Source organism: Pempheris klunzingeri, chromosome 8 (assembly GCF_042242105.1).
Source record: "Pempheris klunzingeri isolate RE-2024b chromosome 8, fPemKlu1.hap1, whole genome shotgun sequence".
Lineage (NCBI taxonomy): Eukaryota > Metazoa > Chordata > Actinopteri > Acropomatiformes > Pempheridae > Pempheris > Pempheris klunzingeri.
In genome coordinates, this window is record NC_092019.1 from 12,148,952 (window position 1) to 12,172,613 (window position 23,662).

At 40.6% G+C, this 23,662-nt stretch overlaps 2 protein-coding genes across 3 annotated transcripts; one reads left to right on the plus strand and one right to left on the minus strand.

The window, feature by feature from the left end:
• Nucleotides 1–3,997: 3,997 nt before the first annotated feature.
• On the minus strand, nucleotides 3,998–10,145 carry LOC139205550 (lipid scramblase CLPTM1L-like). The gene is made up of 17 exons (XM_070835805.1): nucleotides 9,945–10,145; nucleotides 9,253–9,344; nucleotides 8,218–8,395; nucleotides 7,972–8,099; nucleotides 7,064–7,142; nucleotides 6,866–6,983; nucleotides 6,302–6,396; nucleotides 6,014–6,098; nucleotides 5,745–5,845; nucleotides 5,603–5,662; nucleotides 5,468–5,518; nucleotides 5,296–5,378; nucleotides 4,985–5,019; nucleotides 4,788–4,843; nucleotides 4,610–4,654; nucleotides 4,315–4,448; nucleotides 3,998–4,064 (listed from the first exon to the last, which is right to left on the minus strand). Exons 1-17 carry the CDS (start codon nucleotides 10,143–10,145, stop codon nucleotides 3,998–4,000), a joined length of 1,608 nt encoding a protein of 535 aa, XP_070691906.1.
• Nucleotides 10,146–10,992: 847 nt separating this feature from the next.
• Nucleotides 10,993–22,429, plus strand: mrs2 (magnesium transporter MRS2). 2 transcript variants are annotated; one of them, XR_011584452.1, is made up of 13 exons: nucleotides 10,993–11,947; nucleotides 13,150–13,214; nucleotides 13,443–13,479; nucleotides 14,234–14,346; nucleotides 17,966–18,127; nucleotides 18,287–18,417; nucleotides 18,611–18,727; nucleotides 19,460–19,529; nucleotides 19,896–19,978; nucleotides 20,679–20,796; nucleotides 21,025–21,138; nucleotides 21,341–21,671; nucleotides 21,704–22,429. XR_011584452.1 is itself a non-coding variant. In XM_070835121.1 (12 exons), the coding sequence occupies exons 1-12, from the start codon at nucleotides 11,584–11,586 to the stop codon at nucleotides 21,398–21,400; spliced, it is 1,434 nt and encodes a 477-aa protein (XP_070691222.1). In that variant the 5' UTR covers nucleotides 10,993–11,583; the 3' UTR covers nucleotides 21,401–22,429. The 2 variants fall into 2 exon arrangements, 1 of the variants encoding a protein (XP_070691222.1); XM_070835121.1 differs by having other exon boundaries at nucleotides 21,341–22,429.
• The last annotated feature ends 1,233 nt before the right edge of the window (nucleotides 22,430–23,662 follow it).

Genomic DNA, 23,662 nt, shown 5'->3' on the forward strand with positions numbered 1-23,662 from the left:
AGTTGATGGTTAGATGTGTATTCCTACCTCTGATTGTAGAAGGAGCCTGGTCTGTTTTAATATAGACGTCCTCTTCATTCATTTATTCACTTGAATGAAGGTCATGTTTTAATACTCAGTTGATTTTTCGATATTTTAGAATCCTAATGAAGTTAAGGCTTAGCCTCTCAGTTAAAAATTGAGATATAATTAGATATAATGTAAATATTTTGAGAATTGGTATTAAAAATCACAACAGGCTAAAGTAGAGTTCATTTGACTGTAATGGAATCTGGCAATCTTTTTATGACAGGAACTCCGATATTTCTGAGAATTATACACAAACGATGCACCCGGAGTTGTGCCTCCTTTAACAGTGCAAGTATTATGAATGAAACACCAGGCTCCTGATTGTCTGCTCCTGCATTAACATCAACAAAAACCCTAAATTAAAAATAAAATGTACGTTTAAACTGCGGCAGACTGGGACGTATTAAATATTTTCAGTCTGACTAGAGGAGGAAAATTATAGAACTAGACAAACCTTCACGATACTCTATAAAGTCACACTCATTAAAAATCTCCTGAAATAGATTTACAGCTTCTCCCAAAGACAGCATTGTCTGAACTTGTCAGGCTTGCTTCTTTAATTATAAAGAGCAGTGAGTATTGAAAAGGAGGCTGCGTTCTGTTCCTCCCATTCAGACTTTATTGTTCTGCTTTCTTCTGATGCACCACAGCAATCGTGTACATCTAATTTTTTTTTTTTATACAGTAAATGCACCAAACTGGGATCATATCCACATATTAGACAAAGTTAACAGTAAACATGTTGCACTGCAGGCTGGAAACAAAAATTAGACAGACGAGGCTGTTATTAAAACATTTTTTATTTCTACAGTGCCTAAAGTTACAAATCTTTAATTAAACTTAATATCAGTCACAGTTTTCCTGCATTACTACATTAACCGTGGAGCCACTGAGACAAATGAACATTAGAGGTGCCTAAAACTCCGACACGAGTTAATTATTAATCAAGACAAAGAAAGAGCAGGACTCTGCACTGATAAATACAACACAGCCACCCTGATGATAAAACCCCTCAAGTTTTTTTATTCATACTTTTTTTGGATAAATCTGTTGCTTTACTATTATACAGTAACTATTAATATAAAGCAAGTCTGTACACTTTTAAGGACAACTGATTTGTTCAGGATTTTATTCTCCCTGATGTTTTTAGTAACACTAAAACGCCCACCCTCCCTTGTTCCCCTACAAGATTTACACATAACATCACTCCTTCAGAGCTAAGCCCCTGATGTCCCACTTACCACCCTTCTCCTGTCGTCATATAAAAGCCACAAGTGAGTTTGGTCCTGAAAAAAAAAAAACCTTTGACCTCCAGTTTGAGGAGTCTGAGATTAACTTCCATACCTGGAGAGACGAGGACGGAGAGGAGCACGAGGCTGAGCAGCATCTTCATTCAGGTGTCGGTGTCTGTTCACCACCCAAACTTCCGCCAGCTGCTGGCAGACCTGGTGTGCCCTGCTGTGTGTGTGTGTGTGTGTTTGGTTTCAATTGTTTGTTTTACAGGAGCACTTCATCACAGCGGTTCCACCCACACCATCATCCACCATCATGGCACTGAAACCATCTCATAACTCTGTAAAAATGTGTGCGTGTGCGTGTGTGTGGGACATTCCTACATCCTGTTATGGTTTCACAGATACTTGTCCTTTATTTATCTGCTGTCAATCACAGACACAATGTGGTCTTTTGAGTGAAAGCAGCCATTAAATGAAACACAGTTTGTGTCTCTGCAGGCAGAGGAAACGGGTATTATGTCATGACTTTCAGTACATTCAGTTCAACCCGTGCTGCAGAGCTACAAGTGCTGCTGGTTTTACTTTTCTTTAGTCAAAAAGCAGCTCCCATTTCTCTCCAACTACAACCTCTGTGAATACAATTAGCGTGAGAAAGTGCTGAAATCACCAGAAAGCCACAGTCTGGCGACCTGAGAGGTCTGATGGGGATGTAGTCTAAGGTCCCGATATTAATGGTGATCGATATAAAAGGTGATCGGTGAATGTGTGATTATATTGTAACTCAATTATGGTCTAATTTTGTTCCTCTGACGACCCTCCACTGGTTCCTGAAAACACTAAAGCGCTGCACAAATAAGGTCTTGCTAAATAGACCATACAAAAGTGTTCCTGTGAATAAATAACAAAAAACAAAGACATTTTTTGCAAGGAGATATGAGGATTTTAAAAACATGCATTACTTGAAGACTCACGTCATCCTCATATCTGTCATTGCATATCTGTCCAGTGTGACTCAGGAATGCGCCAGCACACACCCAGCACACACCCAGCGAGCACATACACAAATACACTTTTTTGTAGGTAACATTTATTTTAACACCAAACCTGAACCTTAAATGGAACACAGTGATGATATTTATTCACTCCTTCAGCAATAAGACAAACAAACAAACACACACACACACAAATCACATCCACAAAGTATGAAACTTCCTCAGAAGACAGAAACCAGTCAAGCGGACACCATAATTACCTGTCTGATGTCTGTGCTGATTAGTCTCCTGACTGTTGATGGACACACCGGTAGCTGTTAGCTGTTCTAATTTCCAGAAACCTTAAAGCCAGTTTCATTTTTATTTTTATTCCATATCATTAAAAAAATAACAAGCAGGACAAAGTGCTGAAATTTTTTCAAAACTGAAGTTTGCAAATTATTTTCCAGCTCAAGCAGTTCAGTCAGCAAAGAAGCAGAAGTTATCGCAGAAATCAGTGAAATACAAACACAGTAAACATGTTGGTAAGATTGAGTATTTTTCGTATTATGTGGTGAATCAAAGGAAACAGGTTGATTCTTTCATAAAGCAGCTATACTGTATGTTGTGAGTCAAAATGCACCGCAGGGATTTCATGCATGCAATCGGGATGTTAAAAGTAAGTGGTCAACTTGCTGGCAATAGTTTTTACACTGTTTTTAGGTGAAGTTAATGCAGCAAGGTCAGTTAAAAAAACTTCACCGGACACAGACAGTGGAAGTAACTCAGTATGTAACACGAGGGTGAACATTAGGGATGACAATATACAAATGAGACTTTAATGACGTTACATGATATATATGACTAACATTTAACCTACACATCAGGTAGATTAAACTGGACGAAGAGTAAAAAGTGCTTTATGTAGCTTGCTGATCTCTGAGTCTGTGCAGCTTATCTACAACCTCACCTCATTGCACACGTGTGTTGCAAAGCCATGCAATGTTCAAATCACTGGACATTATTTTAAATTCTAGCCAGGATCAAAAAGTCTCTAAAGAAACCACAAATGTTGAGTTTATTGTGCAGAATAATATTCATTGGATGTAATTGTGCAACCATAACAGTGATGCTGTCTTGGGTTTGAATATATAAGATTATGTGAGCGTAAGTGTGTTATCGTTCATTTTATGCCTCCCCCAGCTTCAGTCAAACGCTGGAGCAAGCATACAGTACAGAACACACTGTATGTGCATCAATCTGTACAAAAACTATGTTAAAAACACTTTTTTCTTAAAGTCATTTTAAAGGGAGAATCATGGGTCAAGCCTATGACCCCTAAATGTATGCATAAACTCCTTAGGTGTGCATAAAGATATGAAGCGAGCAAAATTACGACCGGTGATGCAATGCTGTTGTTGTTATTCTCCTCGAACGTCAGCCCAGCGAAACGTGCAGCTGAGTGTCTGTAGATGAATGAGCTCAGTCACTGCGGCAGTAAAGGGGAAGCTTCATCCATGCCAAGCAAAAAAGCCGCAGCACCACGAGTGTACAGCAGCGAAGATTCAGAAGCAGGACAGCTCGTCGTCTTGGACCAGTTTGAAGCTGCTGTGGCATACGTGTCCGGCCTGAGTGACCAATTCAAGTCTTCAGTGTTGTTTCAAAGATGGGTTTTTGTGCATTCGTTTCTAGAAAAAGGAAGTAGGAGAATTTATCTCCTCCTTATTGAGTCTTTAGTTTCTTGTTGTGGGTCCCAGACTCTCGCCTTCTGGCCTTGGTAGCGTAACACCTGGTACAGATACAAGAATAAAGCAGTTATTTTATATCCATAAAAATAGTCATTCAGGTAGATGGTGAGTAGAAAACATTGATAGATGTACTGAAAACTGTCAGCAACAGCAAAAAACAGTTAAAAGTTATGAATTATAGATAGAAATTCTACTTGACACAAGTCTGCTGCCCTTATTCACTGTGTCTAAAGCATTTGAGTGTCTTTGTTGATGTGTATGTTTTGTAGTATCGTGTGTGGAGTGTCCCACCTCCGCTGGTAGAGGTAGAGGAAGAATAGGAGCTCGTCTCTGAAGCAGGAAAGTTGATGAGAGGAGGAGAAGGAGCCAGAGGAGGAGAAAAAGGAGGCACAGGAGCACAGATCTGAGATCAGTGTGTTCACTCCCTGGTGATGAGAGATGAGAGTGAATCAAACTGGTCTTCCAACTGTAACCTGAAGACAGTAAACCACTGAAATCACTGTAAAACGGTACAAAGTTGCATCTCAGGTCGTCTAGTCCTGGCTGCTCAAAGTTTGTTACTGTTACTGTTTGCAGTCACACTCACTCTGTACATCAACACTGTCCCCTGCAGGTGACTCACAGACTTCAGCTGGTCCAGAGAGACCGGTGGAGACAGGCAGGAGGAGAGACAGGTAAATTATTTCATTTCACTTAGCATAATGATGAGATAACGTGGTAATGAATCCACTTATAAAGGCTAGTGTTGCAGTTGCAGGACGGACCTTGTGGTTAATGAAGAGCTGTGGGGCCATAGACAGGAAGCCCAAGGCGTACACGCCTGAGAGGAGGGAGTGAAAGTATTAAATGTACCCCTTTAGTTTTATATTAACTCTTAGTGTGCTGTATTGATAAGCAAAGCTGACAAAAATTAAAGTAAGTATATTTAAAAAAAAAAACAAATAAAAGGGAATCAACTCACCGGTCACCAGGCTGTTGATCAACCAGGAATAGTAGCTGTCAACAAAATACAGTTTAATGTTAATAATCAGAAGTGCATTTATATGTTTTTAGCTTTTTATTGTATGAGTAGCAGCTGCTGTCTGTGCACATAATGCCAATTAGATAAGAGATTTTAAAAACCCAAAACATCTTACTTTTATTCAAGAAACATTCAGATCTGATTTGAATCTAACTGGAGAGAGAGTATGTGATGAAATGTTACAAGTAGACTGCATGAGACAACATTTACACTATGTGGGGAAAAAAACCTGAATACAGTGATCAGCTCACCTCTTTTGGCGTAAGTAGGCCAGTGAGAAAATAGCTCCACTGATACACAGAGGATAAACCAAGTAGGACAAGTATCTGGACGCCTACGGAGATAATATCCATGGACAAAATATTAAAATCAAACAAAGCCTGAGGCAGAGTGTGAAATCGGACAAGGATAAGATGCTGATACCTGCGTATCATACTCTACTGTCTTCCTCTCTTCTTCATCCAGCTTATGCACCTACAGGAGGCAGGATTGTGTTGGAAAAAAATGAATTGCGCATAAAAACTGCTGTGATGGATGGCTAAATGGCGCCGTACTCACATGAAGCCTGGAGCTTTTCCACTGCCACTGGATCTGAAACACTTTAAACACCTTCCATACCTGACCGGATGACAGTTATGACAGTTTAGTTTGTCCGTTTTTGATTTTTATTTGACACTTCCTGTTGGAGGAGACTGAATACCTCTATGCACGCTCCCAGTCCGACAGGAAGCAGCACTAGCAGACTGGTCTCCTCGAGCAGATGGAGGAAAATCAGCAACGTACTGAGACTACGCCACAGAACTACAAACAGAGAGGGAAGAGACGGGGGAACGGTTAGGTCCTAACTTTAACTGCTTACTGTGGTAGATCAGCGTGGTTCATAACTGCTGGTAAGCCCTCCTACAAACCCTATGGCATTGCAGGCTAATTCAAAAAAGTCAAGCTTGTATAGTTTGATGATCTTCTTACCCGACTTCCTAGACATTCCCGCCATGCTCTTCTTTTTTCTCCATGAGCTGATGTCATTTTTGAGAGCCAAAAACTCACAAATGAGCTGTTGAGCACCACATGTGGAGAAAACAATACTTTTAATTTTCCAATGCTCCACTTTCAGTATGCCTCAGTTGTCACGTGTCCTCTTTACACACTATGCTACGCAGAGAGAGTGGGATTTATAAAATAATTCCAGATTCATGAGTTGGAGTCGATTGTGTGGGGAATGGTGGGGGTTTTTTTTGTGGTGTTGTATAATCTTACTTGCAGAGCTGTGATGAGTGCGGTCAACACTAACAGGTAGAGGTTGGAGCCCACCAACGTTTCTTTGATCTCATCGATGTTCTCCTCTGTGAAGCCTGGGCAAACGCAAAGATGCAGGTTTGAAGGATTTAGTTCAGCTCAATCTCCTGACAGTGGGACTGTACATTAATTAGGTTTTGTCCACATCTAAAAACTGTAACATGCTGTCAAAATGACTCAAATATAATAAGGTTACTCTATTCTATTATCTCGTTCTAATCAGGGGGTTGAATTATTTTGAGACTGCAGCAGTCATTAAAAGTGGCATATTGAGTTGAATTTGGAGAAATCGCCTGTAATATTAGTTGTGTTGAGCTATTTCAATTGTCCTTGTTTGAGTTGTTCATTGAACGCAACTGACAGTTTGTACATTTTGCCAAAACACCTCATTTGCAATGGGGGTTGAATAATTATAGGTGCAACTGTATCTATCATTTGTCCTCAGAGCTATCAAATATCATGTGAATGCACCAAAATGTTGCTGACCCAGAGACCATATCCATATCTGTAATCTTATTATCTCACCAAACTGTCTCAGAGAGTAAACCACATCCTGTAGATGCACCCAGAACCTGAAACCCCTCAAAGAGATCCCCTCGTAGGACACAGTCAGAGGGAGCTGAGCAGTGCTGCTGCTGATCTCCTGTCAATGTACGGAGACGAAGATGTAAGGTCATGGTGTTTACTGGACAAAGTTTCGCTGAGTGTGCAAAATCGTCATACCACGAGGTCTCTGACTCTGAAGCTGAGCTCGTTAACCAGCAGCAGAGGGAGGTAGATCATCCGTCGGCCTTCCTGAGAGCTACAAGGAGACACAGGAAGAAGGTTTCATTTAAACACACACACACACACACACACACTTGGGGCAGATTCCTTATTTACAGCCGGGTGGAGTTGCAAGGATAGTATGTACAAATATCACTTTAGGATCTAGGTTTGTCTGATCGCTGATGAACAGACGACTCTCCACTCACAAGTGTATTTCTACAGCTGCAGCATATTTTCCAACTATTTATTGTCTTTAAACTGAGTCATTTATGAAAGAACTACATAAATCAGTGGTCATCAACTCTGGGGAACCCCTCCAAAGGATCACATGGTACACAAACACGAAAATCTGTTTTTTCCTGACTTTTGTTTCAAATCTTTGCTTCTTAATTACTCAAAGATTTTACCTCCTGATGCGTGGACATATGCATCCTATGACGAGTGGCCACAAATAGACACCGCTTTATTTTAAGGGGTAGTAAGAATAGGTTGGAAACCAATTATGTATTTAAGCGATTTATAGTATGGTATACAGTAGTAGTAGCAGTACAGGATATACAGATAAGATAGATGCTTTCAGGGGATCCCTGGCTGTAATCTCTCTGTTACATATACATGACTATTGCACAGATTGGAGGCTGTTGATGCTTTTCCTGATGATATATATTGCTTGTAACTGTTTATATTACTTAAGAACACAAATTGCGTGTTTTATTTCCTATTGTTAATAAACTCTTCATAAATAAAGCAGAACAAAATGTTACAGCACTGGAGGAAACTGATGAGAAGCAGCAATAAAGCACAAGTCAGCAGCACTCTGACTGATCACCTGGCGCTGACCTCCACAGCTTCGTGTGACTTACACTCTCATGTAGCGCCGCACATCACTCGGAAGCCCCGCCTTGTTGAAGGTAAAGTCCTCTGACATCATCGTGATTGACAGGTGAGGCCTCCAGTGGGATACAGGACTCTCTGATCTGGGACTCGGCCTCTGACGGAGCCACAAACATAACTTATTTGCAGCAAGGCCACACGTCTAAATCAGCCGTAAAGGTGACATGGTGGCTGAAATATGAGCGGGCTGTGACGGATGCTGAGTTCATCTTTACCTCCTGCATGTCTCTCTGCCCCTCTGTGTGTGTGGGAGCGATGTAGGTGGTGAGCTGAGCTGCGTAGTGGACCTCTCTGCTGTCCTCCAGAGGTGAAACACCGGCTTTGTGAACGTACACGACTGCATACAGAGTGCCGTTAGCTCGAGTCTCCTGTGGCAGAGACACATTCACCTGCCTAAGAGAGAAGAGAGCAAGGTGAGTGAGTGAGCAGAAGCAGAGGGGGACATCAACTTAGCCAGCTGGACAGAAATGGACAAATAAGCTTGATAAATAATGTTCACCAGTGTATTGTTAGTGTTACAACATTAGCTACAGTGGTGTGAAAAAGTATTTGCCCCCTTGCAGATTTCTTCTGTTTTTGCTTTATTGTCACACTTACATGTTTCAGATCATCAAACCAATTTTAATATCAGACATAGATGACCTGAGTAAACACAAAAAGCAGTTTTTAAATGATGATTTCATTTATTAAGGGAAAAAAGCTATCCAAACCAACCTGGCCCTATGTGAAAAAGTAATTGCCCCCTAAACCTAATAACTGATTGTGCCACCCTTGGCGGCAACAACTGCAACCAAGCGTTTGCAATAACTGGCGATGAGTCTTTCACATCGCTGTGGGGGAATTTTGGCCCACTCTTCTTTGCAGAATTGTCTTAATTCAGCCACATTGGAGGGTTTTCGAGCATGAACGGCCTGTTTAAGGTCATGCTACAGCATCTACAAATACTTTTTCTCACCACTGTATTAGGATAAAGAAGGTTCCCACACACAGATCTATGTATCGCTTTATTTTTAGGACCTAATTACACGGCATAGACCTAATTATGTGGAAACCTCTTTTATCAGTTTGCACTTTTTTAATCTTCCAGCGCCTCAGCAAAGATCCAGCCAGGCGGAGCAGTGGTCATCATCCTACATTAATAATCTCTACAATGCCAGAGATTTACACTCCTCATTCATTTCAAATAAACATTTAACAAACAAAAGCCCTTTTCCTTTGCAGCCGCTGCTGTGTCAGCATGTCAAACTCACCTCTCAAATGTAGAGTGGGGGTCAAATGGGTCTATTTTTACAGCGAGGTTGAGCTGGCTGTTGTCTGGCAGGAGGCAGGTGAAGACACTCAGCTGGATGGAACAAGAGAGAGAAGCAGATTCAAACGCAGTCTTTCCATTTTTAAAAAAGCTGTGGGTCTGATTCCAAACTGAGGTGCAACTGCAGACATTAAATAAATCAGCAATATATGTGTACATTGTGTAATATATGTACATTGTGTTTGTTTTAATGACCCAGCTGACCTGAAACTAAACTTACTGAGGATGAACTTCCTGCATGAGAATTATTTATCATTTTTGCGAAGACATTATTGTGATACAGTATTACACCAAAGCTCCAAACATGGATTACCTCCATCATATAAAGCACCAAAGTGTGGCTCATCGTGGTTAATGGTTCATCCTGACATAAACATCCTTCTCTGTATTGAAATAAACTAACACAAAAGTCATGTCATCTCCAAAAACTAAAGCCCAAAACCAAACCGGTTTTGCAGACAACACATGATTTGCTAAAGGTTTCATGTTTATGATGAAAAGGCAGTTAAGTTATGCTCAACCTAACAACCAGGCCCATGCACTTGTGTCTAGAGTTGGATTTGACACGAGGAGTTTTGGGTTCCCTGTTTTGTCTCAGGAGGAGTAAGACTATTACAACAGGCCTGTACTAACCTGTAGTCTGGGTCTTGCTGCCAGGTAGGAGGTGATGCAGAGCTCTCCTCTGCCTCCGTCGCAGGGTTTAGTGTTGAGGAAGCCGTACAGCAGCCACACGGTGTGGAGCATATACACCACAAAGACCCCGAGCAGCAGCTTAGCGACCGAGCTCCTCTTCCCGCTGCTGTCCGCGGGCTTCGAGCAACACGATGGGAACATGGCAGCTACCGATGCGCGATATCAACAGCGGGGAAAAAAATAGCATAAAAACATGGACGTGGTCTGGCGTGAGGACGGAGGTGTTTATAATCGGATTCAGAGTCGACACAGTAAAATCCCCACGCTTCCTCCGTGCCACAGCATCCTTCCGGTTATCTGCATCCAGCGGAGATGCTGATGCTGCTGACGACGCCTCGGCGGCCGCGCATGCGCCGTCTTCACTAATCCTGTGTCCACACATCTCCCGAAGCCAGACCAATGAGCCCACACATAGATATACAAAAGTGTACAAAAAGCCCCTGAATATTGATAAGCGAGCTGTGATGGGAAGTTTTTTTTATAGAAAACTCCAATGCTAGACACTTTTTTATTGGCGTCTAAATGTGGAGGCGCAATTGCACCGATTTTATCATCAGGTGTTTCATTTTTCATAGCTTAGTGAGGTAAATGTTACACCTGAGCAGTGGTCCTCAGTTACACTTAGGCTACTGTATGTTTAAACTTTTTGGAAGAGTAACTTTAAAAATCAAACCAAGACTAAACTAAAAATTAAACTAAAAAGTAACTTTAAGAAGTATCTAAAATGATAATACTATAATTTAATGTTAGCTAGGTCAGCTGTCAGAGCTCAGTGCTAATGCTAGCTAACATACACTGGAAAGCAGGACTGAAAAGTAAAATACCTCAGTGGTAATTTGTTAAGCTGGAGATTCAAGTACTTTTTTTAAAATCTCTATCATGCGTTGTTTTTTCTTTTCCTGCTCATAATGTAAGTCATTTGTTTACAGTCTGAGTGAGTGACTGTGATCAGAGACGATCTTTGTCAGACTGCCGGGTGTCACCGCGGTGCATCATGGTCGGAAACAGCGCTTTAGCCTTCTGTCTGTCCTCCTGTGTGCTATGCTAACTCCTTCCATCATGCTAACAGGAACATGTGTGTTTTCGGCCTAAAACACGGCCTAGAGAGCTGATTAAGGGAAGCGAACAGTCGGTGGCAGGTAGCTGACTTGTCTTACTTGTGTCTTCGTTACTGTCACTGCGATTTTTAAATGGATAATTACTAAGAGTACGAGCTCCCCCTGAGACTAGCAGCTAAGCTAACTAGCATAACATTGAGAAGAAAGTAAGTGGAGCATGTGAGTAGCATCACAGGAGGCCATGATATTCAATATTTGCTCATATTGTGACTGTCGTGTGAGTTTCCAGTTCAGTTGGATCTGGACTGGGCTGACAGGAGGCCGCTGAGGGATCAGTAATGACATAACTCAAGGATCATATACACTTTCAGCTGCTCACGCTCCTCCTGTATCCCTTTATATGTTGTCTTATGGGTGCTGAAGCGTGCCCTTCTTTTCCCCACCACCACTCCCTGCTGTTTCAGGTTTTATGATCCTGATCTTGCTGCAGCAGTGGTGAACATCAGCCCTCCAAACCCAGTATGGCACTCTGTGTGAAGGCTGTGTGTGGTGGTGGTGTGGAGATGAAGCTTCACAGGATGCTGCTCGCTGGCTGTATGAACTGCACCAGGATGCATCTGTCATTTGGTGGGAACTTTTATCCAAAGCGCCTTTTTAGTTCTGTTTCCTCAAGACTTTGTAGAGCTCACTCAGGACTCTACCCACTGAAGTACGCTGTGCCACTTGGGGATAGAAACTTGGGATTTTACAGCAGGAGCTACAGGGATGTTGGTTCAAATGCACTCTGCAGTCAGACACTGCCTGTGTCAAGATGTCAACCTGGAAGATCTCCGTCTGCTGCTGTGGGAAAGGAAAACCTGCTGCAGGGAGGTGCGACATGGCCAGGTAAGGAGAAGAGGTGGTCAGTATACATACTGAAAACACAACCTGTTTCTACAGCGTGCACATGCTGCTTTTACATTTTCCAGTTTTTTCAGTCAAGAGTTGTCAGTAACTAAACACCAGTCCATCCCAACTGTAGTATTTCATGTGTTCATATTTCAATTGGAGCTGCAGTAATTGGTCGATTAATTGATTATTTCTCAACTACTAAGTTAATTGTCAGCTACTTTGATGATTGATCATTGAATTGTTTTGAGTTATTTTTTAAGAAAAATGCACAAATTCTCTGATTTCAGCTTCTTAAATGTAAATATTCCTTACTGTTCCTTACTCCTCTATGACAGTAAACTGAATAACTTTGTGTTGTAGACAAAACAGTTTATTTGAGGATGTCATCTTGGCCTTTGGGAAATAATGACTAACATTTTATTGACCAAACAACTAAGCGATTAATCAAGAAACTAATTGTTATTTGAAGCCCTAATTTCAGTACGTGTCTACATTATGTAGCTTGGCTGATAAATTGGCTGGCTAAAGTTACTGATATTTGCTTTTCATGGATATATTGGAACTGATGTATGTGTCTGTGGGTAAGTAACAAGAATTTGTTGTACAGAGATGCCAATGTGTGGTTGGTGATCCACAAACAGCTTGTTTTATCACATAGTTTGTCCAACAGAACATTTCTTCTTCTACTGTACAATATCCTATGTATTAATGTAGAAAATAAATATCAGTGATATATATCAGGCTCTAGCCTGCATAATTTAACTCTGGACTAGACTGACTGTAGATACATGTTTCAACTAGATAGATAGAGTGAGTGAGATTTATGTTAGATATTCATCAGTTATTTCACTGCAGGATTTTTTTATAACATGAAATTGATTTGCCATTTTTGTAGCTACTCTGCTGTAAATGTTAATTTGTTAATTTGCAATGGGGCAGTATACACATTTCTACTAAATTCTACTAAAAGAGCTGATTAGCCCTTTAAGATCATAGTGATTTAACCTCCAAAATGATGAATATCAAGCTATTGAAAATAATACAGTTATGGTCCCAACAATACCAGACGACAGTATATTCATATTTTAATTAATCTTTATTGCTGAAGAAAAATATAAACAGAATCTTTTTGAAGTGCATAAAACTGCATGTTTGTGTCTTTACATGTGTTTTAATTTTGTCTTTTCTTTGAACAGTGTCCTTCATCCGCCACAGAGTGACAGACGCCACTCTTTCCAGTGTGCCTCCAGTTTTTGTGGTGGTAAGAGATGCACCAAGAGCAGTGAGCCGCAAACATTCAGTTGTTACGACCAATAGTTACAACTATTAAATCTAAATCTCATTATCTGTTCTCTGGATTTAACCAGGATTTTCCAGATCCAACATTTGTCAACCTACTGTCATACATTATATTTACTGAAATACATTAAAACTGTTGTTAGTTTTAATTACTATTTTATTTGAGTGTCTTGTTTTATTTGTTTCACAGATGAAGTTTGACCAAGAGGGAAATGTGACAACATTTGGTAGGTGCTGGAAAATACATTTTACTAATCTTTTATTAACCTCCAGCAAGCAAAATCAAGGTTGTCAATGAGACTGATGATTAGCTTTCTGTCTTATCTTTTGACAGGACTGTAGATATCATTTTCAATATGTCATCAGAATACACTCTTAAATCTTAGCAATGCACAGTTGGGCTCACACTGCTACTCACTCTATCATGTTTGAGGTCCTGCAACATGATGTTTTTTTTTTTTATAAGAGGAACCTGAAAGCAGTAGAGATGTTATAACCTCTGCCTTTGGTGTGGAGGCAGAGACATACTCTCTTGTATATATTACATACAGGGTTTGGACAAAGTCTTTAATAGTTTGAACACTGACACTTTGTTTCTGCACCTTTTCTGACTCCTCTGTTGCTGCAATTATGTTGGCTTACATAATTAACATTTGAAATGAAAGATCCCGTTGTCGTTCCTGGCATCTGACACAAGATAATAATCATGATCAAAACATACAATTATTGTTAATATGAACAGCTGCTAAAAATAAATGAAGTGACAAACTACAGTCATTAATGTGTGTTATGAATTCTGTCACAGTTGTGTTTATAGTAACAATTTAGATGAGATGATAAAGGCTTCAATAATCTGGAAATGTTTGGATTAGCTACCTTGAAATGGCTTTAAAAGTGCTTGCATCTTACTCGTAAAAAGCTGTATGAACCCTGAACTCATTTCTCCGCTTCTGCTCCTCTTCTTTCTTTTTCCTCTTGCAGAGAAGAAGAAAACAGAGCTTTGCCAGGAGCTGAGTCTTCAGGCCCGAGACCTTCGCTTTCAGCACAGCACCAGCCTCACTGCTAGGAACAACTGCATTATCATACGAATGGAGGTACACTCTCTTTCTCTCTTAGAAACACACTTTGAGAATGATTAGACATTTCTGTTCTCAACTATATCATCTTTGATCTGGCTGATAGGAATAATTTTATGGCCTTAATTCTAAGCCACACCACTGGTAATAATAACAACAGTTTTTCTTTCATGGTCACTAATATGTTAACAGCTCTGCATAACACTTAAATCAACTTCTCCCAGTGACGCAGCCCTCACTGCATCTCAATTTTAAACCACAGGTATTCAGCCTGTTTGTAAATGAGATGTGTGTGTGTGTGCCAAGAGGATGACACAGTCTAGTAAAATAATGCAAAAAGGAAAGATGTGTGCAGGCACAGTATCATCACACCATCTCACTTAGTTGCGAGGACATTCCCTAGCCCGCCCCACTGTTGACTGTCCTCCAGAGGGCGTGCTGGAGAAGGTGTAATAGAAGACGCAAGAGTCTGAGCGGCTTATCATTTTACAGAAAGAAATAGTTTCTCCTGGCTGAGGCAGATCATGTCTGGTCTCCACCATTGTCACACTGAGGTAGCCACAGTCATGGTCACACCTGATGATCAGAGAGAGAACCCAGTCAAATCAAGAAATATTCCTACATAACAATACCAGTAAATTACATTTAAATGCGTATTAATAAACTACTTTGGAGATTTTCTAGTATCAATACTCTAACATGATGGATTTCACAGCACAGTTTTGAGATAAATAATGTTGATGATAATGATAATTGTCCTGAAAATAGCATAGGTGTTTCACTCCATATCATCATTAGAACATGTTGTATTAAAAGCAGCCGTGCTCTCACGTGTATTTCTTTGGTCCTGTACCGAACGCCCGACACTCCACACACACCATGTGTTGCTGACATCTGTTCTGACAAGTAGGGCAGGTCTCGCAGGTCGGGCCTGCGTACGGTGGCTCACATTTACATGAGCCGCACTCACACGTCCCTTTATTGTTACACAGCATCTGGTTTTCTGCCATGCAGGAAGCAGTTTCCATGGAGCAGCCACAGTCTTCGCCGGTCCAGTCGTCATCACAAATGCAGCGTCCACACATGCACTTCCCATTTCCTCCACATATTCTGTTAGACAAAGAGTTCATTCTGTTAAATGTAGGCCCATTTCTATAATCAAGTAGAATTAAAAGCGAAGTAAGTTCTGGAGCAGAAAGTGCTCACTAATCATCACATATTATACCTGTTGTTGTGGTACGCACAGTCAAAGTTGCTGCACTCGCAGAATTGTCCGCTGTATCTTTCTTCTGGGTTTTCTCGCCTCTCGCACTCACAGAAGCCCTCTACACACTTCCCCCTACCGCTGCACACGGGGGCGTTCGGGCCAGATCGACAGAAGTCTTCATTTGGTGAAAACATTGAATCCAGGTCACTCTGACACTGCAGTCCAGTGTAAGGCTCATAGCACTCACACTGGCCACACACCAGAGCCCCTTGGCCACTGCAGCCAAGGCTGTTTTCCTCATGGTTTCTCGTGCAGTCACACTGACCTGGGGAAACATCTTATCTTATTTTTTTTTCAGCAACTTACTCTGACTCTTTCAGTCTTTTAAAAAGACTTTTATCTCATTAATCAGTTTTGGGATTTTCTGTTATTCTGCTCTTTGATTGAATAATAGCAATAGCACAGTTCTGAAGCTCTACTCACACTCCAAAGTTATCTCTAATCTCACACTCAGTGAAAAGCCTCTGGGTGTGATGTGGACAAACCAGGGCCCAGTCTTGTTCTGGCTTGAGTCGTCACTCTTACCGGGACACTGGAAGGCCTCAACTTTCACCTAGCGGAAAGAGACTTCATCATTATAATATTTTTTTAAGAGCAAAGATGATGAAGCAAAACCTGCCCCTCATATAAGGAAGCTGTCCCCAAATTCCTGTGCAATATTTTTTGCTGACCTGTATGACCAGTGGGTTTCCACTCGCAATGCTACTCATTGTGATGTTAACTCCCGCTGGCGCAGCGCTGGTGTCCATCGTCAGCTCTGTGATTGCCTGGTCTGTAGGCACGGTGATAATGAGAGGGAAAGACTGGCTCACACCCGGCCGCAAACGGAGGGACAGCTCCTGTGGCTGGAGGAACAAAGCTCCGGCATTTGCTGGCTCAGTGCTGCAGAGGTTCAGCAAGATTATCAGTAGAAGTCGTTACAGACTGGAACAAATAATGACACTGTAATCTAACAAGTGTCATATCAGCTTGGGGTGATTTGGTGTTGTACTCCCTGTTATTTAAGCTGATAAGACTGATTTTACCAGGCAGACTTGATGTGTACAGATTTTTGTAACAAAGCTTTAAATCAGGATACTCACCTGCTGCCATTCTTGACAACCTGCACACTGCCCTGAGGGTTATACAAATAAGTTTTACGACAGCCTGCTCTCTGCAGCCTCTTTGAGGTATGACAGCGGATGTTAGAGCGAGGGGCCGTGCACCAAGCACACTCAGGTCCAGACTGGATGCATTCATCGCAGTTGGAGGCAGATGTGAGACATGTTTGTTCTTTGGCCAAGCTCGGACATAACAGACCCAGAACCAGGCAGAGACGGAGCAGCTTCACAGCCATCCTGCAGCCAGAACAGAGTCACTGGGGCGATGTACTTATCAATTTTAATAAAATCTAGGATGAAAGTCAACTAGTTAAATACAGCTGTATATGATAAATAGGCCAACAATTAGTAAGTTAAAGTTATTTTTAAAAAGTTTGTTTATTTGTTTTCTTTACTTGTTTGCAGTGTCTTATTCTCCTTCTGTACGGACAACTCATGTTTTCTTAATATTCATTTCTCTTCTTTGTTTAATGGGACACACAAGAATAACATCCAAATAAGATTAATTCTTTTACTTAATTAGACTGATAAATGATAAAGATGCCAGCATGGATTCAGGCCTTGTTAGAAAGTCAAGCAGGACTGTAATTAATAATTGACTGCTCCATTAAGACGCCTAATATATGTTGTTGATACTTTCAGTGTGCAGCCTGCTTCATGTTTCTCTGGTTATATTATTGATTATGTGCTGAATAAACTAAAACACAGAATCAGAGCCGTGCTGGTGCATTACCTGAAGTATGGAAAGCTTTCTGTGCTGTAGCTGCGTCTTGGGGCTACCAGCCTCTGCACACTGACACACCGACATGCTTCAGTTTTATATTGGCTGTGTGTGAACGCTGCGGTGAGACCCAGGATGCAGAGTCTGATCACCGATCCTGATTGGTGCAGCTGTTTTGGGTATCTGATTGTGTCTTTAGAAAACAAACACAGAAGTGTACTTCTAGCAGATCAGCGTGTGTGATTTCACAACAGTTTTTCATTGGTCGTGTCTCTCACGGCAAATATTTACAGATCAGAGTCAACTGTTGGGACTGCAGTCATCCACATGCAGTTCTGCAGGCACTGACACATTCACATTAACATAAGAATTGTTCTAAAAAGCCATGGATCAAATTGCTTCAAAACATTTAAGTCATTTCAGTCTTCAACAAGTAGCCTGAAATTCTGAATGAAGTTTTATGTGTTTGCATCCAGGGAGTATACATTCCAGTGTTTTCTTATGCCGCTAAGCGGCTAGCTGACCCCTCATCCCTGTGTTTCTCCTCAGACTTTGAAAACCATCATAACCCCGCAGTCCCTGTTGGTGTTGGATTTTCGTGGTGTTGGGCTGGAACGCTGGCTGGTACTGGACCTGGCCCCTCAGCTAGCATCGCAGACACATTCTCTGCCCTTTGAGTTCAGAGCACTGGAGGCCATACTGCAGCACAAGGTGAGACAGATCACAGAAACACTGCCTGTCTGTGTATTTAAACATGATCTGATCTAGATAAAACCTGCCTGCAAGTTGGGGACATCCACGAAGCTCTGTTCTGAGATAATGTGAAGCATGTTTGTTGATATAGATGTCTTTGTGTATCTGTGTCAACAGGTCAACACTCTACAAACTCGGCTGAATGATGTCGAACCAGTAATATTGGACACATTGGAATCATTAGTGGATCCTAAAATCCTTTCTGCTGATAGAAGTAAACTACATGTACTGCTGCAGAACAGCAAGAGGTAATGCGCACAACCATATACACTGATATAATTTGCAAATTTCAGGATTGTAATGCTTTTCTGTCTTATGGATATGAGGAACTGATAAGCATTCCTGGGAAGGCTCAGGCTCAATGTGGCAGCGTCAGACCTAAACATTTACGGCACATATTTTGTTTTGTCTCCCTCTCTGTTTCCCTCTCGTCTCTGGCAGCTTGTCAGAATTGGAGACGGACATAAAAGTTTTTAAGGACTCCTTGCTGAAGATTTTGGATGAGGACGAGATCATTGAAGAACTCTGCCTGACCAAGTGGACAGACCCGAGAGTTTTGTATGTTACACGTGCACTCACGTACATTTGCGTGAATCCTAAAAGTAGTTCATCTTAAAAGCTCCTTTAAAGTCCCAGCAGTGGTTGTAGCAAGAGATAAGAAAGGATAAGACTTTCTAGATTCCCAAGGTGTCAAAGTCTTTTTTTTCCCCTTTGAGCTGTGCTTTTCTGCACCATTGTTGTCATTGGTGATTGTGAGGTAAAGTTTGGACTGGTTGCAGATAAATACATTTAATTTGTATACTTGCAAATGTATAATTTTCTCACCCTACTTAGAACTAATCGCAGAAATGTATAGCAGTAACCCTCCCTTTGCCACAAACTAGACTTGAACATTTAATGATGGTGAGTGTGGAAATTACACCAAATATGGAAATATTCCATGGACCCTCAATCTTGTGATCCAAAGTTAGACTTCTTATCCATTAGGCCACGCCATCAGTTGCGTAATTCATGTGACACTTAACAGACTCAACTGTCAAACTGGAGAGCTGTAATACAACAAATTTTCTTGGATTTTTTCCCAACAAACTTCACATGTGGTGAAGGACATTATTAAAATTGTCAAAATTTGTCATTTTTGGAAAATGCAGTTGTATTTTCCATTTTTATTAGAAAATATGGCATATAAATGGTTTGCTGAAAGTTTTTGTAAGCTCCAGGCCTATTATTGAGTGTTACAGATCTTTGTGTGCATCTTTGCATAAACATACTGTCTGCCTGTCTCTCTAGTGAGGAGAGCAGTCTGGGTATTGACCACGCAGAGGAGATGGAGCTGTTATTGGAGAATTACTACTTGCAGGTAGTGCTTCTTATTTAAGCCCCGAAAGAGTTGGATAGAAAAAAGTTTCACTTCTCTTCATTAAAATGAAATATACTACTGTTAACTAATGCATCCCCCAACACCGAATTAATTTAACTTAATACTGACATTTTGAAAGAGCTGAGCCACTCACCACTCTGCTTCACACTAGAGCTGAAAGGCATTTTCACACTAGTCTCAACATCAAGACGTTAATTATGCTAACTTGATCCTTTATTGTGCTGTTGATTCGGTCCTAATGCCCTTCTTATTTAGTTTGTTTAAATTAAAAACGTGTAAAACAGAGTGAGTGAGCTGTTGGTCGTGTTGAGGGCTCATTCAGTGACTGTGAACTGCTCCATGCAGGCTGAGGAGCTGGGGAACAAGGCCAGAGAGCTGAAAGGGCTGATAGACGACTCTGAGAGCGTCATCTTTATCAATCTGGACAGGTACACACACACACACACACACACATACACTGGGTATACAGTATCCTTTGAGGGCAATGCACATAGGAATTAAGACGTGAGCAGTGTGTAAGAGCTCTATCATCGAATCCACACTGACCTTGGCCTTCTGTAACCAGCTTTTTGTGTCTGGATATCCCTCAGCAGCTCTCCCTGGGAGCTGAGTGGACAGCAGTCGGCTAGCCTGCCTTCACCAGGCCGACTGACATCAGAAAGTCACTGAACCAAAAAAAATTTCATGTCAGCTCCATGGGAAGGAATCAACAGTGTTTGCATGTTGATTTTATTTCCCCAGCGTGTGTTGGGAATCTCTCTGTAAAATTAAACATCAGTCACTGGCAGACTAGGAGCCTTGACCAGCAAAGTAGTTTATAAGTTCAAAACATATGTACAGCAGAGTATTTGAGTGATTTAAATGGCTGCCTGTGCAGTTAATGTGACAAAAATAAACGAAGTATAAAAAAATGTTCGGGTTTCTCTGCAAGACACAAAAAAACAATGTTTTTCATCATTGATCATTCATTTAATAAAATGGAAGTGCATCTGTTCCGTAAGAAGCTTTCTATGTGGGTTGCACATTACTTTTCCTACATTACATCCTACAAACATAAAAGACATATTCTAAGTCCTCTTGAAACAAAATGACTTATTTGCTCTTCCTGTGCTGCCTGTTTTATTCCAGCCATCGTAATGTGATGATGCGCTTGAATCTGCAACTCACGATGGGCTCCTTCTCCCTTACCCTGTTTGGTCTGATAGGGGTGGCCTTTGGAATGAATTTGACGTCGTCCTTTGAAGAAGTGAGACAGCTTCCTGCTAAAGAACTCTGTTAACATGAGTGTTTTCTGGCTTGTTTACATTTTATATTGTTGTAAGACTTTGTGTTTTAGGCTGATTTTCTTTCCATGCCATGTACATTTGTCTAATGTATTTTGATTCATTTTGGTCTATGTGTTCAGATGTGCATACTTAACCTTTTTGTATGCTTAAACCCACATACATTCATGTGTTTGACTGTTTGTTACCAGGACCCTCGTGTTTTCTGGCTGGTAACAGGCTTCATGTTCTTGGGCAGCGGGCTGATATGGAGACGACTGTTGTCTTTTCTTGGACGACATCTTGAGCCTGCATTACCCCCACTAGTAATACAAATGCACACACACACACACACACACACATACATGAGCCTCTAAAAAAACGTTTTCTCATTATATGTTCAATATAATGCCGTATGGAGAACAGTCCTCACCACTCTTCACCCTAAATAGCTGAAATAAATTACTGTGCATACTTTTATTTAACAAGAGCAGTTCCTCAGTGTCATTTCTCCTATTTGTGTTACAGATCCCTCCAGTTTGGAAAAGAAATCTGAAAGCAATGGACATCAAGGCAGGAGTGAGATAATGCTCTACCTCCGCACTGTGAAATGCTGAGAACCTCCTACAGACTCTGCAGCTTTAAAGACCATGTTTTACCATCCTGGACCTCGTGATTTCTCTATAAAGCCAGGAGATTTGCATTTTTTAAACACACCTCGTTGTTTTCCTCTCCCGTGCCTACAGCAGCGTTTGAGACTGCATCCAAATGTCCTCCTGCGTCCCCGTCATCATATTTCTTCTACCTTCAGACATGTGGAAAAAACATGTAGACACAAAGTATTACTGTGCCATCAGTGGTTGGATGCGTGGGCGAGTGGCAGCACCGGAGCTAAAGTTGTACGTTCTCTCATTTCATAGATGAAAAATAGGTGGTGCGTTAAAGGATTAAATCCTATCAATTTAATTTAAATAAATGTGAACCGAGTTAACGTGTGAAGTCTAGTGTTAAGGTTTATTAAGTGTTCTGTTCTCTGTGATCAGTATGAAAGTAAGAATTTGCCTTTGTCAAGCTGAGTGGTGACACTGTGCGTCATCGTAACATTAGTCAGACATTAAGGACTTTTTTAACCCAAAGCATCGTAAGTATCATAAATCACTCTGACGCCTTGTTGTGCACATTGAAAGCCTTACAGCAGTGGTTTTTGACCTGGGTGTCAAGATACCTTTAAGAGGGCATCAAGTAAATCAGAGGAGTCTTTGGTTGAACTGGTCAAAGCTGACAGACATATGCAACGTTTGGCTTTAAATTTCAGGGCTCTCAACCTAAAAATGTTGAAAAACCACTGCCTCGCAGAACTGTGTATTTTTTCTAACAAACTTATTCAAACCCTCCACTTTTTGACTGTTTTACCTCTGTATTATATTTAATGCCTATAAAAGAAATATTCAGCGCTTTTTTGGGATATTTCATGTTTTCTTTTTTTTTATCACAGTGGATCTAATTATTTTCTGACACCGACTTTTTAATGTTAAAACATAAACAAATAACTGTAGACTAACATTAAATTTGTAGCACAAACATTCGCCTGTTTCAACCCTTGGCAGCAGGTACAGCTTTAACATTTAAAAAGTGTGAGTGTCAAAAAATCCTAATTACATTCATGAAAAAGTTGTAAAATACAGATTAAATGACCATAATCACAAAGAAAAAGGGTAAAACCGTAATTTTATTTTCAATATTTCAGTGTCAGTTGTGACTTGCGGATGCTTTGTTGTTCCTTTGCTGTTCTGACCGCTCTTCTGCACTAGAGGGAGTCATATCTGCAGTTTAAATCCAGTTTATTAGCTGATGCCTCTACACAGTGATCAGCCCCTTATCATTGGTATGAAATGAGTACTGTATAAACAAGAGGAGATACTAAAATGTTTTTTTATGTATATTTAAAAATTACACTGCCACGTGTGAGAAGAAATGTATGTTGTTGCTCTAAATCACTGCACTTTATATGTCCTAACAACTTCATATAAATGTACTCTTTTGGTAAATTTAATGAGTTCCTCAAAATGCATCGTCGTTTTGGGAGTACATCAGTCTAACACTTATTACTAATGCATCCTGCAGTGATGGGTTCTCCCTCCCACAGAGGTGCAGTCTAAGTACATTTACTCAGGTGCTGTACCGAAGTATGAATTAGAGTAACTAGTACTTCTTTTGCCACTTTCAACTTCGACTCCACTTCAGTTCAGAGGGAAGTATTTTACATTTTACTTAACTAAATGTATCTTTACAAATCCATATTTTTACATATAAAATGTGAAGAACGTATGAAATATGTTTTGTTGTGATCTAAAAGACCCAACAATATATTCAAATCAAATCCAAAACTTAGTCTATTGACAGAAAATTAGTTGGCTATTTTGATAATTTAAATCGTTTTTAATGCAATAATATTTCATGGTTCCAGCTTCTCAGATGTAAGGACATGCTGTTTTTCCATTTAATTATTTTAATAGTTTTAAATTATTTCTAATAATTTTAAGGTTTAGACTGTTGGTTGTACATTGGTTGGTTGTGTCGGTGTCACTTTGAGCGCTCTGTAATTGTGACAGCATTTCTCACTATTTTCAGTTATTTTCATAACCCAGAGGTAATCCAAAAATGCTCAAATTAGATTACATTTTATGTAATCTAAGGGATTATGTTACAAAAATGGCCATGTAATGTGTATGTGACAACTGACTTCATTTCAAAGTAATGAGGCCCACTCCTGGTACATGTCTGAATACTTCCTCCACCACTGTTCCCTAACAACACAGTGTTTTCTTAACCTACAGAAAGTAAATACCA

Excerpts from the sequence above, each read along its gene's own strand:
- LOC139205550 (XM_070835805.1), bottom strand. The coding sequence starts at position 10,145 with ATGTTCCCATCGTGTTGCTCGAAGCCCGCGGACAGCAGCGGGAAGAGG. Across the intron at positions 5,846-6,013 it reads GGGAATGTCTAGGAAGTCGG|TTCTGTGGCGTAGTCTCAGT; the intron begins GTAAGAAGATCA and ends CTCTGTTTGTAG. Across the intron at positions 5,663-5,744 it reads GACTGGGAGCGTGCATAGAG|GTATGGAAGGTGTTTAAAGT; the intron begins GTATTCAGTCTC and ends TCATCCGGTCAG.
- mrs2 (XM_070835121.1), top strand. The coding sequence starts at position 11,584 with ATGGCACTCTGTGTGAAGGCTGTGTGTGGTGGTGGTGTGGAGATGAAG. Across the intron at positions 18,418-18,610 it reads CTGCTGCAGAACAGCAAGAG|CTTGTCAGAATTGGAGACGG; the intron begins GTAATGCGCACA and ends CGTCTCTGGCAG. Across the intron at positions 20,797-21,024 it reads TGACGTCGTCCTTTGAAGAA|GACCCTCGTGTTTTCTGGCT; the intron begins GTGAGACAGCTT and ends GTTTGTTACCAG.